The sequence below is a fragment of the Penicillium hispanicum genome (genome assembly GCF_028827665.1).
Source record: "Penicillium hispanicum strain IBT 35686 chromosome Unknown utg000006l_segment0_segment0, whole genome shotgun sequence".
NCBI lineage: Eukaryota > Fungi > Ascomycota > Eurotiomycetes > Eurotiales > Aspergillaceae > Penicillium > Penicillium hispanicum.
The window spans coordinates 1,122,237-1,134,727 of NW_026623198.1; the positions used below are offsets into that span (position 1 = coordinate 1,122,237).

The 12,491-nt window shown below is 46.9% G+C and overlaps 5 protein-coding genes across 5 annotated transcripts; 2 read left to right on the top strand and 3 right to left on the bottom strand.

Annotated features, from left to right (window-relative positions):
- Nucleotides 1–2,959: 2,959 nt before the first annotated feature.
- N7459_006743 (uncharacterized protein) lies at nt 2,960–3,601 on the bottom strand (the record flags this gene model as incomplete). Its single annotated transcript, XM_056945911.1, has 2 exons — nt 2,960–3,441; nt 3,499–3,601. 2 exons carry the CDS (start codon nt 3,599–3,601, stop codon nt 2,960–2,962), a joined length of 585 nt encoding a protein of 194 aa, XP_056797910.1.
- Nucleotides 3,602–3,723: 122 nt separating this feature from the next.
- N7459_006744 (alanine--tRNA ligase) lies at nt 3,724–7,090 on the top strand (the record flags this gene model as incomplete). Its single annotated transcript, XM_056945912.1, has 6 exons — nt 3,724–3,937; nt 4,037–4,182; nt 4,249–4,275; nt 4,334–4,369; nt 4,441–6,849; nt 6,917–7,090. 6 exons carry the CDS (start codon nt 3,724–3,726, stop codon nt 7,088–7,090), a joined length of 3,006 nt encoding a protein of 1,001 aa, XP_056797911.1.
- Nucleotides 7,091–7,392: 302 nt separating this feature from the next.
- On the bottom strand, nt 7,393–8,139 carry cyp3 (putative peptidyl-prolyl cis-trans isomerase; the record flags this gene model as incomplete). The annotated part of the gene is made up of 3 exons (XM_056945913.1): nt 7,393–7,584; nt 7,647–7,784; nt 7,849–8,139. The coding sequence occupies 3 exons, from the start codon at nt 8,137–8,139 to the stop codon at nt 7,393–7,395; spliced, it is 621 nt and encodes a 206-aa protein (XP_056797912.1).
- Nucleotides 8,140–8,973: 834 nt separating this feature from the next.
- On the top strand, nt 8,974–10,244 carry N7459_006746 (E3 ubiquitin-protein ligase RNF103; the record flags this gene model as incomplete). Its single annotated transcript, XM_056945914.1, has 2 exons — nt 8,974–9,116; nt 9,179–10,244. 2 exons carry the CDS (start codon nt 8,974–8,976, stop codon nt 10,242–10,244), a joined length of 1,209 nt encoding a protein of 402 aa, XP_056797913.1.
- A 737-nt stretch (nt 10,245–10,981) lies between these two features.
- On the bottom strand, nt 10,982–12,405 carry N7459_006747 (DUF3844 domain-containing protein; the record flags this gene model as incomplete). Its single annotated transcript, XM_056945915.1, has 3 exons — nt 10,982–11,768; nt 11,829–12,012; nt 12,072–12,405. The coding sequence occupies 3 exons, from the start codon at nt 12,403–12,405 to the stop codon at nt 10,982–10,984; spliced, it is 1,305 nt and encodes a 434-aa protein (XP_056797914.1).
- Between the last annotated feature and the right edge of the window lie 86 nt (nt 12,406–12,491).

Below are 12,491 nucleotides of genomic sequence, written 5' to 3' on the forward strand. Positions count from 1 at the left end.
TATCTATAAATTTATAGGGTAATACTACTAATATATACTATAATTATAGTAGTAAAAGTCTTTTAAAATTTAATAATAGATTAGTAAAATTAGTATTAATACTAATAAATTAATTATTAATATTTATTTCTAATATTTTTTTAATCTAAAATATATAATTATATATAATAAAAAGTATAAATAAATATATATAAATATATATATATTTTTATTTAAGAAAGAAAATTTTTTTACCCTCTATCTAGCTAATATATCTTTTTTTCCTTAGTTAAGATTAGTTAAGTCTATAGTTTTAAAAAATACTGTCTATTTATCTTAGGGTTTATTAAGGGTTACTAATAAACAAATTTTTTAAGGGTTATTAGGCCTTAGATCTATATAAAGGTGATTATATAGGAATATATAGTCCTATAAGAGAGTATCTTTACCTAAATAACTATAGAAGATTATTTATAACCACAATATACTACTAGATAAGATTTATAAAGCAGGAATAGTATAATATTTCTAAGTTAAGGGGAAGAATGCTTAAGTATGCGACCGTATAGGAGTGTATGGTTACTGAAGAAACCACCTATATAGGTCCTGGGTTCCTGGACCATACTAGATTAAAATATAATTTATTCTATTTAAAAGCTTTACTTTACTAATACTTTTAACTAACTCTAATAATCTTAAAAGCTTACTTAGTGATACTAATCCCTAAGTAACTAACTTAGTTAGCATCTTTAATTAATATATCTTTTGGGATAAGCATCTTAAGGACTCTAAGCCTATATAAGGCCAAAGTAGCAGTGGTAATAAGAGATAGGCAAGCTTAGAGGGACTATAGCTACCAAGAGAAGTATCACCTTTGAGACAGCAAGGCTAACTGTTACGACTCAGTGCCTGGGCGCACTTAGCCAACAGGCCAAAAGACCAAATATGCTAGAACTCTATGTTCTAGCATGCCCGGGACCGATATAAGTAGCGCGCATCGTTAGGCTTAGGTGAACCACGCCTAAGTCCTAACACTAACACAGCAGTGGACGATCGGCCGGCGCGTGACAATAATCCACTTTGTACCCTATATAGAAGGCTAGCTTTCCTATCTAGAACTATTATCCTTAATCAATTTAATTCGTCCTATCTATTTAGAATATCCCTCTAGATCCAGAGTAGTGCCATTCTGGCCTAAGGCAGACCCTTTCCTAAGTCCTTAAACTCTGATAGGAGGTAGTTAGATAGGTTCTATAAGTTATAAGTCACCAGGGATTAGTAAGGTATCATTATCTTTTTTATCAGCTTTTGGTTATATCTAACCTAGAAGAAACTTTATAACCTTCTCCTTTGTGTGGATCCTAGTGATAGTGCTTATCTAGATCTACTAAAAATTGGTGATAGATATAATAGAATAAATATATTTTATCAGTTTAAAACAGTAATTTAACTTCTTAAAATAGTCCTCTTCTATCTCTGGAAATAGGCCTAGCTAAAGGACTAAGTATCCTATAGGCGAAGGAAGTATAATACCTATAGTAGAAGCGTTTAATTTAGCTGGTTAGAGATACTTTAGGAACTCTATTTAGTACTGAATCCTATAAGACTAGTTCTCTTATAAGGTTATAGCTATATAGATATTGAGGTTAATTTCTAATTAAAAGAGAATCTAGCTGAATATAAAATACTACTTAGTGCTAGCAATAGATTTATTATCCTCTAGGTTTAGATCCTATTCTTTTATAGAAGTATATTTAGAGATATTAGCTTTATTTAAATTAATAATATTTAGGATCGTTAGCTGCGCTATTAAGCTCTAGATTTTTAATACTTTAATAATAGTTTTTTGTACTAGCTAAAAAGCTATAAGCTAGTATAACTCTATAGTAAAAGAGAATCCTAGGTATCTAGCTAGGGTTTTTTCTTTATTCTTATAGTTTAAAGTGCTAATAATATTCCTTTTCTTTATAGGCTTAGCTTCAGCTACTGATATTCCTTATATTTATCGTTTTTGATCTCGCTATAGTGTCACTAAGGGATTGTAATAGTTGCCTATAAAGGTACTTTTATACTTGGTCCGCTCTGTAGGTATAGTGATGGTTAAAGTAAAGCTCACTCCCCTGAAGACTGAGGATATATATACCGCGTAAGAATGATAGTACTTTTAAGATCTGTTGGAGAGTGTATAATGAAATGAGATGGCGAAGAGTTGAAGCGAAGAGGGATGGGTAAAGGTGAGAGCTAGGCAGGATAAAGCCAGAAGTAATACATAGCATAGTGCGCTTCCATCAGAATATACGACACCGACTATCCCTTATCCTCTAACATAGTAGTTAGAACCCGCTCCGTCGAATTCGGCGCAAATACAGATTAATCAGATAGAGGAATGCCTCTATGTCGTGTTTCGACTCGTCGAACGCATTGCGGAGTTAATACAAGACTTTGACTAATCAACTCTGAACGGACGAGATGCTCTAGAAGAATAAAGTAGACTTATTCACTTATCCCTGGGTATTTGTGTGGGATATAATGTAGGGGGAAGGCTACAATCCAAGATTAGCACTCTCCAACTAGTGATGGTGAGTATATATATATATATTTTTTCTGTGGGTTATAGCGAACCATGCCCTGTGCGATGTGTGTATGTCACCACTATTCCACTGCTAAAATAGTCTTGTCTTGCTGGGCAATGTGAGGCGCCTCGGCTTTGATTGGGGATTGGAGTCTAGTTTATAGTTTATAGGTTTTTTTTTTTTTTTTTTTTTTTTTTTTTAAATCTCTTATAAGACCACCATTGAAAACCATAATTATACCCACTCTGCCAGACTATAGCCTCGAATGATAATTTGCCCATTGATTGATATACCTCCAATTCCCTTCAGACCCGGTCCCACAGCCCAACAATGCGTCGTGATAACAAGCTCTTTAAGAGTCACCTAGGACTCATCTACCTTTTGACAACAACAGGTCAATGATTCCTCTAGAGATCGAAGTCAATGTCCATCGCGTCCATATCACCCATGCCCGAAGCAGTGCTTAGAGCATCTCTCGCACCCAGAGAAGCAGGAGAGATATCATCAGAAGCCTGGTGGGATTCTTTATTCACCATTCTAGCCCTGGCCCTAGCCCTCCATTCGGCAACCATTCTTTGCACGGTGCTCTCCTCATCCGAAGCGGTGCTAGGGGGTGGTTGTGCGTACAACACAAGCTCTTTGCCCCGCGAGGTGGTTGACAATAAGGATTCGGGCACGGAGGAAATCATCTTGGCCGCGAGGGGTAGAAAGACGAGATGATCGGCTGGCGAATCTGGCTCGGCTAGCTCCCGATCAAGACTGTGAATGTAGGTAGTATGCTTGGTGTCATCCAGCAGCATCGCATCATCGGCCAGGGCCGAGCAGCGTGGGTAATGGCAAGACTCGTCGCGTTTGGTCCGAGCACCGCCGCTGGGTCCTTTATCATTATCTGCAAGACAGGAACATGTCAACCTGGCACTAGCAATCAGTTCTCGATGAAGCCTACCTATTTGGAGAGAGCCGAATCGCTTTGTTAGTGGTTGCGCACCGTCCGGATCACCTTCTGCGGGGCGCTTTTTGCCGTGGGATTTCTCATCACTCCGCGCCATCCACAACGCCTCACACACCCTTTATCCTGATCAGGACTGGAGCCGGGCTGCAACGAGAGAAAAGAGAGCGTCGATTCGGGGTGTGGGGAACAGGGCCCGTTTCATTCTACGCCGGTCGCTCGATGCGGGTTCCTGCGGTTCTGAGGGGGGAACTGGCTTTGACTCATCTTTGCGCGCGCCGAATTCCCACCTCCTCCCCTCGATTTGTTCTCCCCGAGACACTATTGCTGCCCACCTTTGCCAGGATGGCATCTAACACTGCGAGTCCCGAGTGGACTTCTGATCGTGTCCGAGAAACCTTTCTCGACTTTTTCAAGCAGAAGGGCCATACATTTGGTCAGTTGCACCTCGCCATTGTTGCGTCCCTGTGCCGCGAATGGGCTCTCTACTCCCCCCTTCTTTTCTTCCAGCTTGACTGACCGGGAATATGAATAGTACCATCCTCGCCCGTGGCTCCTCTATCCGATCCCACCCTGCTTTTCACCAATGCTGGAATGAACCAGTTCAAGTCCATTTTTCTGGGCACGGTGGACCCGCAGTCAGACTTTGCGAAGCTGCGGCGAGCTGTAAATTCACAAAAGGTACTGTTAGAACCAGGCTGATATTTTCAACATATGGCTGATTATTCGGTTTTTCGTTAATTGCAGTGCCTTCGTGCCGGTGGAAAACATAATGTGAGTTGACTCGAATACCCACGCTGTGTTGATCAGCCCGTTGACTGGGACCATGCAGGATCTGGATGATGTAGGCAAGGACAGTTACCACCATGTGAGTGAAATATATATCCACTCTTTGTGTATGACGCCCTGTTTTGAATGGCACTGACAATCCTCTGCCAGACCTTCTTTGAAATGCTTGGTAACTGGAGCTTTGGCGACTATTTCAAGAAGGAGGCGATTTCGTATTCGTGGACTCTTCTGACCAAAGTCTACGGACTTCACCCTGAACGCCTCTATGTCACCTACTTCGAAGGAGATGAGGCGGGTGGCTTGGAGCCGGATCTTGAGGCGAAAGAATTATGGCAATCGGTGGGAGTGCCTGAATCTCACATCCTTCCTGGGAACATGAAAGACAATTTCTGGGAAATGGGCGACCAAGGACCTTGTGGACCCTGCAGTGAAGTGCATTACGATCGCGTTGGAAATCGTAATGCTGCCCACTTGGTCAACCAGGATGACCCGAATGTGCTAGAGATCTGGAACAACGTCTTCATCCAGTATAATCGTGAGGCAGACCGATCCCTTAGGTCTCTTCCAAATAAGCATGTCGACACTGGAATGGGCTTTGAGCGCCTTGTGTCGGTCCTTCAGGACAAGGCCTCGAACTACGATACGGATGTTTTCACCCCAATCTTCCAAGCAATTCAAAATGTCACTGGGGCTCGGGAGTACAGAGGACTATTTGGATCCGATGACCCTGATGGCATTGATACTGCCTACCGCGTGGTAGCAGATCACGTGCGAACTTTGATGTTTGCCATCTCTGACGGTGTTGTTCCCAACAACGAGGGCCGCGGCTACGTGATCCGCCGAGTGTTGCGCCGAGGAGCTCGCTTTGCTCGCAAGTACTTCCAGGTGGAGATCGGCAGCTTCTTTTCGAAGCTTGTGCCAACAGTCGTTGACCAACTGGGCGATATGTTCCCGGAGTTGAGAAGGAAGCAACAAGATGTGGTGGAAATTCTCGACGAGGAAGAATTGTCCTTCGCCAAAACGCTGGACAGGGGAGAGCGGCAGTTCGAGCAGTATGCCCAACAGGCCAAACTTAAAGATTCCGACAAACTTCATGGCGCAGACGTGTGGAGATTGTATGACACCTTCGGCTTCCCAGTCGACCTTACCCAAATCATGGCCGAGGAACGTGGTCTTCGTATCGATGATACCGAATTCGAAGAAGCGCGACTGAAAGCCAAGGAAGCTAGCAAGGGCCAGAAGAAAGCCGCCGCCGGTGTTGTCAAGCTCGATGTACACGATTTGGGGAAGCTCGACAAGATGAACGATGTTCAAAAGACAGATGACTCCGCAAAGTTCGGCAGGAGCAACATCACAGCTCACATCAAGGCTATTTATCACGGGAAAAATTTCTACGAGAGCACCAAATCTGCCCCTGAAGAAGAGCAGCTTGGAATTATCCTCGACTGTACGAATTTCTATGCAGAGCAGGGTGGCCAGGAGAGTGATACGGGCAGGATAGTCATTGACGGGCAGGCCGAGCTCGAAGTTGGCGATGTTCAGGTTTACGCCGGCTATGTCCTTCACACGGGTTTTATGAAGTATGGAGCCTTCTCCGTCGGTGACACTGTGATTTGTGAATACGACGAACTTCGTCGCTGGCCTATCAGGAACAACCACACTGGTACTCATATCCTGAACTTTGCACTCAGGGGGGTTCTAGGGGACGGGGTCGAGCAAAAGGGTTCTCTGGTAGCAGTCGAGAAGCTTCGTTTTGACTTTTCTCACAAGTCGGCTGTGTCGGATGCCGACCTGGAGAAAATCGAAGCGAAGTCCACTGAATACATTCGGCAGAACTGTGCTGTGTATTCCCAGGAAATCCCTCTTGCTACTGCCCAGCAGATTTCCGGCGTCAGAGCAGTGTTTGGCGAAACGTACCCGGATCCTGTCCGCGTCGTATCTGTGGGTGTTGAACTCGAGGAGATTTTGCGGAACGTCAAAGACCCACGCTGGGGTGAAGTCAGCATTGAGTTCTGCGGTGGTACTCATGTCCAAAAGACCGGGGACATTAAAGATTTGATCATTCTGGAAGAAAACGGTATTGCCAAGGGAATTCGCCGGATCATCGCCGTGACTGGAGAGGAGGCCCACGAGGCGCAGCGCGTTGCTCAGGAGTTCGGGAAACGTCTTGATCGTCTGGACGCACTGCCCCTTGGGCTCGAGAAGGAGCGGGAAACCAAGCAAGTGCAGGTGGATCTCAACCAGCTAACCATCTCGGCTGTCCACAAAGCGCGATTCCGGGCGCGCTTCACCGCGATCAATAAGCAGGTCCTGGATGGCCTGAAGGCGCAACAAAAGCTGGAGACGAAAAAGGCTGTGGAAGCAATCACCACCTATTTCCAATCGCCTGACAATCAAAAGTCCTCCTGGCTCGTGGTCAAGCTCCCGATGCCTGCTAGTGCAAAGGCCATCAGCGAGTCTATCAACCACGTCAAGTCCAAGATGCCAGACAAGAACGTATACGTATTGGCCGTCGATGCTGAACAGAGCAGGGTTTCACATGGCTGTCATGTCTCCAATGTAAGTCACTCTTGCCCCGCCTTGGCGAGATCATGAACATTATGTCGTCTAACCCTTGATCGTATAGGATCTCGGTAGCCAAGGTGCCTCAGCGAATGATTGGGCTGCAGTCGTCTCCAGCGCTGTTGGTGGAAAGGCAGGAGGTAAGGGATCGACTTCGATTGGCAATGGTATCAACCCGGAAAAGATCGACGAGGCTATCTCACTTGCCTCGGATTACCTTGGTAAATTTAAGCTCTAATTCAGTATGCTGGGGGGTGCCCAATTCTTGAGGAGCGGCCATAACACCTTGGTCCGCGACATGCATCTTGTTATCTGGCCACCTTTAAAAATTTGGGTTTTTTTTTTTTTTTTTTTTTTTTTTTTTTTTCTTTTTTGGGGGGGGGGGGGGGGAAGAGGAAAGGAGAACCCATGAGCAAAATCCTTCCTATATGAAATTGAAGTTTGTAGCGACTTGTATGTCCTCTAGGCTCTTGAATTGCTCTAGGGCCGCTGACTCCTTGTTGTATTCCTGTCTGCATAGAATAATTCTACTTTCCTTCTCTACATCTCCCCACACTGTATAACTGTTACATCCTGATTGGGCTTGTCTCTGGTGGTACGGGTGTGCTCAATCATGCGAACGACATCCATGCCGTCAACGACCTGGCCGAAGACTACATGTTTGTTGTTCAGGAATGGCGTTGCGGTAGTTGTGATGAAGAACTGGCAACCATTGGTGTTTGGCCCCGAATTCTGGAGGTTGTGTTCGTCAATATTCGACCTGGTCGAAGTGATCAAGGGAAGGCCAAACTTACAGCCATACTCAGAAGACCTGCGCGGTCGTGGGTCAACGCAAAGTTCTCATCTGCAAATTTAGGAGTGCCGTAAATCGTGCAACTCCCGGTCCCGTCACCATTGACGAAATCTCCGCCTTGGATCATGAAGTCCTTGATCTAATTTTGAGTGAGTCCATGGTCATTTCCATTGAGAGCAAAGGCAAAGGAGCCTGGCACATACGACTCGGTGAAACTTGCTTCCCTTGTAGCCTTGGGGTTGGCCTTTGGGCGACCTGCTTTCGCCGGTACAGAACTGCCGGAAATTCTCTGCTGTACGAGGAGTGACATTGGAGAAGAGTTCCATTTTCACTCGACCAAGTGCCTCACCTAGAGATTGGTCATTCAGCCGTGCACGTTTAGGTGGGGATTGGCTTGGAGTCGGGAACCGCGGACCCTGCCACAACTTACCAGCGAGGGCAATGTCAAAGAAAACTACCGCGTTGGTAGGTTCGGATATGATGGGCTCCGTCATGGCTCAAGATCACGGTTTGGACAGCAGAGTTCGGTCGTAGTTGATTCCACTGGTAGGGCCGGGGAGGGGGGCAGACTATGTCAGAGGGTGTTGACGTTTAAAGATATTTTTCTTTAGCTGACCCTCCACGGTTCGGGCAGCGAGGTGACCCCAACTCCGATCTCTGATATGTATGGCCTGTCAGCGAATGGAAGGATCCTATTTATTTTGTCAATCGGCTTTCCTACTTCTAGAATATGCCTCGGAATTAAAGGATTACTCCGAACGAGGGGGAGAAAAAAAGAGCTAAGATATCGAAACAGGATAAGCCAAGAGCTCTGCTGTGAACTGTGATTGGCCCAGCTCCCGTGACCCTTTCCCAGCCTCAGTTGTCCGATCCTCATCCTCCCCCTCCCTCCGATCTGCAAGCCGGCTTTCTAGTCTCCCTTTATAATAACCCCAATGATCATCAGATCAAACCCTGGTGATGTGAGACCATCCTTCTGCGATTAGAAATCCACCGACATCTTGTGCTGAGGGGTTCACAACCCTTTGTCAATTCATGACCCGCCCGTTGCCGACCCTTTAATAGTGGTCAACGGTCTGCTGTATGCATTGCATTGCACTGTGATCGAGCGGAGGCTCATCACTCCTGCCCTCAGCCGCCATACCCCCTGTGGCTATCACCACCACCACCATCATAATCACCTTTGTTCCTATCCCGACTGCACGCAGAGGGATGCTCGATCTATCTGGGCGAAACCGATCCCGTTCTCTTCGCTCAGCAAGTGGGATCTTTCAACCTGTTTTCCTGCGATACCTTTCACCCTTCGCCCTGGATTCTTCTATGTTGAAATGGCGCCATCTCCAACAACATCGGCTAGTGGTGCCGCTACTACCACAGGTGGTAGCGGAGACAGCTCAGGCTCAAATGCGACAAGTTCGCCTCTCTTGTTCTTTGTGGCCCTTGGCTTCGGCGTAGTCTTTACAAATCTATGGTAAGTGTCCTGTTTCCCTCTAGCTAGGCCAAGCTGGGATTGCAAGTCTGATGGAGGCTTAGGATTATTGTCGGAGTCAAATACTGCTTCCGGTATAATCAACGGAACCGTCAGCTGCGCAGTGAGGAGACCGGTGAGCCAATAGACCTTGTGGCCATGCCTCGAACCCACCGCAGACGACGAGAAAAGAAGTTGATGACCATGGATGACGTGAATGAGCGATTTCCTCTTGCGAAATACAAAGTATGGAGGTCGTCTCGCGCCAACCAGGGCCTTCCAACTGAAGGAGGAATCACCACACCCAACAGCCGACCGCAAAGTGTAAGAGATCAGCAGGAGACAGTAGCATCTACACCAGTTGATGTTTCGACGACCGCGGTAGCCTCCGATCTTAATTCCCCCCTTGATGCACATTCCGCATCAGCTGTGCAGCCTGCAGAGGAGAAGGGAGCCACAACAACGAGTCTTGCCCCTGGGTCACAAGGTATAGGCACAAGTGCTGAGGGAGAAGAGAAATGGAAGCGCAACCTTGACCTTGAAGAAGATGAAGAAGGCGACCACATCCGTGAGGCTGTTCCTGCTGAATTGCTCCCAAATCCTGGTGACTCTTGCGCGATCTGCCTGGACATCATTGAGGATGATGACGATATCCGCGGATTAACTTGTGGACATGCCTTCCATGCATCATGTGTCGACCCCTGGCTGACAAGTAGAAGGGCTTGCTGTCCTCTGTGCAAGGCGGATTACTATGTGCCGAAACCTCGTGCACAAGCTGAAATTTTAGATCGACAAGGGCGCCACACTACCTCGAGTCACCCAGATATCCTCGCAAGACCTGCTCGTGTAGCTCAGCCTGGGCGTCAGACGAATGCATTCCGAATACAGATGGCATTCCCTGGTCGAATATTTCGACAAACTCAAACAGCAGCAAGAGCTCGATCATCTAGATCATCAGAAGATCTAGGGCGCATGCACGACGGATTTGAAAACCCAGATGGTCCGCCCCAACAGCGCAGCTGGTCACGATTCTTGACACATCCGTGGATGGTTGCTCATCGTACCCATTCGTCTGATAGTCTCGCTGCTGGACAGCGGCCTACGCCTGCTCAACTGGAGGCCGGTACTTGAATGTGCACCTTCCCATCCATGAAACCTGGATTTTCTTTTTTGAACTAATTGTATGATCCATCAATATCTGGGATATTGTGTGACATAGGCCTTTCACTGTTGATGACTTGATTATATGTGTAATTTATTGATATCCGCGCGAGTAGCAATCCAGGCGTACGTACTTGGGTCATGGCGATTTTCGACCTCTTATGACTTTTCACCACTGGCCTGCTCTCTCCAGATCAACAGGAATTCGAGTTCTTTACCCCGTCAGAACCACCAGGGAATGGATAGGATGGGATATTTTGCTCGGGCTCTAGGGGTGGACTTCGCGGATCCCGGATGCTTCTTTTTCGTGTTTTAAATATGCCTGGTATGATCGATCTACTGAAACGTATATCCAAGCACCAAAATCAATATCACAGTTCATCGAAATCCCACAAAGCTCGGTCGGTTCGTTCAATGTGGATCTAGACACACTTGCCCACACCGTCACGTAAAAAAAGGGAGTATCGTAGCCACCGGGCAGCTCTACATTCGTTCTCATTTAGGTATTCATGCATATCACAAGAATCTTCTGCTATATTGTAATTGCTCTTGCAAAGCAAGAGTATTCGGAGCTCTGTTCCACCAAAGGATTGAGCAACAGAACTCTCCTCGATGGGGAGTAGTACCCAGACAAATATGCAAATGAAGCCATACGTCTCTCTCGACAAAGAAACCCGATAAAAGAGATATCAAGAAAGCCTGTTTGCTCAGGATTGTGTCTTCGAACCGCCTACCCCAGCACCAATCACACTGGGTAGCTCCAGCTGGCCCATGCTGAAGAGCATGCCAACAGCGCTACTCACCATGATGACCACCAAGACACTTACGCCGGCGATCAAGAAGAAGGGCGAGCTGATATCTTTCTTCTGACAGGCTGGACCGCCCCATTGCACTTTCTGAGTGGTACCGTCACTTTTTCGAACCATGGTTTGGCCGCATCGACACGCATAACAATCGCTAGTAGCTTGCTCATCGCCGGACCCATATCTCAGGTAACACGAACCATGCCCGGAGCAATTGTTGGTAGCCTCCGCGCAAGACGAATTGGACGAGTGACACACCGGCGCGAGGTTGGAGTGCAACTTCAAATCGCGTGGAGACATTTGAAGGTCTCCTTCGGCTTTACGTGAGGTGTATGTAGATGGTCGTGTCCAGCTCTTGGTGTTTCGCCGAAATAACGATGTGACAACTTGGGAGTTATCTTCGGCGTCAGGCAGGAGAATAGCTGTGATTTTTCGATTGCTAGTCGACGATAAGGTTGAGAGTGATTGAAAAACAGAGTGGACGAAGTCGGTAACGCGAATGGCAGCATCATCGGCCTGCATCTTTACAAAAGTTAGCTGATGCTTGGGATGCGAGTAAGCTGTGAGTACCTTGAATGAGATTCTCGAAACAGTTTTCGTATTGTCCTTGCCCCCCCAGGTCTCAATTGAATCGACCAGGCCGAGGATATCGTGGCTGAACATGCCCCGCTCATGAGCTAGAACTGAGTCCCTGAAGAGACAATCTTCAGCTGACTAGAGATGGGCCCTGTCATCAGCGCGCTTGGCTTACAAAATCAAAAGCAAGGAGAGTATCACCTGGGTGGATTCTAATTCTGTACCGCGGGCGCTTCTGTGGTAGATGCAAGGTTTCCCCTTCTCGCCGGCCATGAGTGAGTCTAGAAAATCATAGACCAGACCGGGCGAAGAATGAGGCACAGAAATACTACGCGATTCTTGAGTCCGCATACTCGTACCTCAAAAACAGACCTGTTAGCCAAACGCTCCTATCGACTGTAATTCACTGGTTACATACCAATCTCTTGCCCAACTCCCTGAATCACGATGATGTTTTCTCTCATAGTCTCATAGCCACCAGAGTCCCCAAAAAGCCTGCGTTCGTTGTCGGCGAAATGATTGAGAATATCCACTGTATCGGTCTCCATCTCTCCAAGTACGGATGCTAGTGGTGACTGCATGCGAAGTTCAAGAATCAGTCGAGCGACATCTTCCGATACTGTCCCCCGGTCAGAGACAGCGTCCTGCAGATCTTGAGCACCTGAGGGAAAGGTGAATATGGAGGTTTCGAAGGCCGTTATCCCCAAAGCGCTTGTGGCCACGAGGACCAGGAGCTCGGAGATCCAGCGCATTTCGCAAGATTGAACTTCTGGCGGCCTCAGGGAAAATCAGTAGCGACGGATTGATTGACAGCCACACAAGGGCGTGTCCTTTGGCG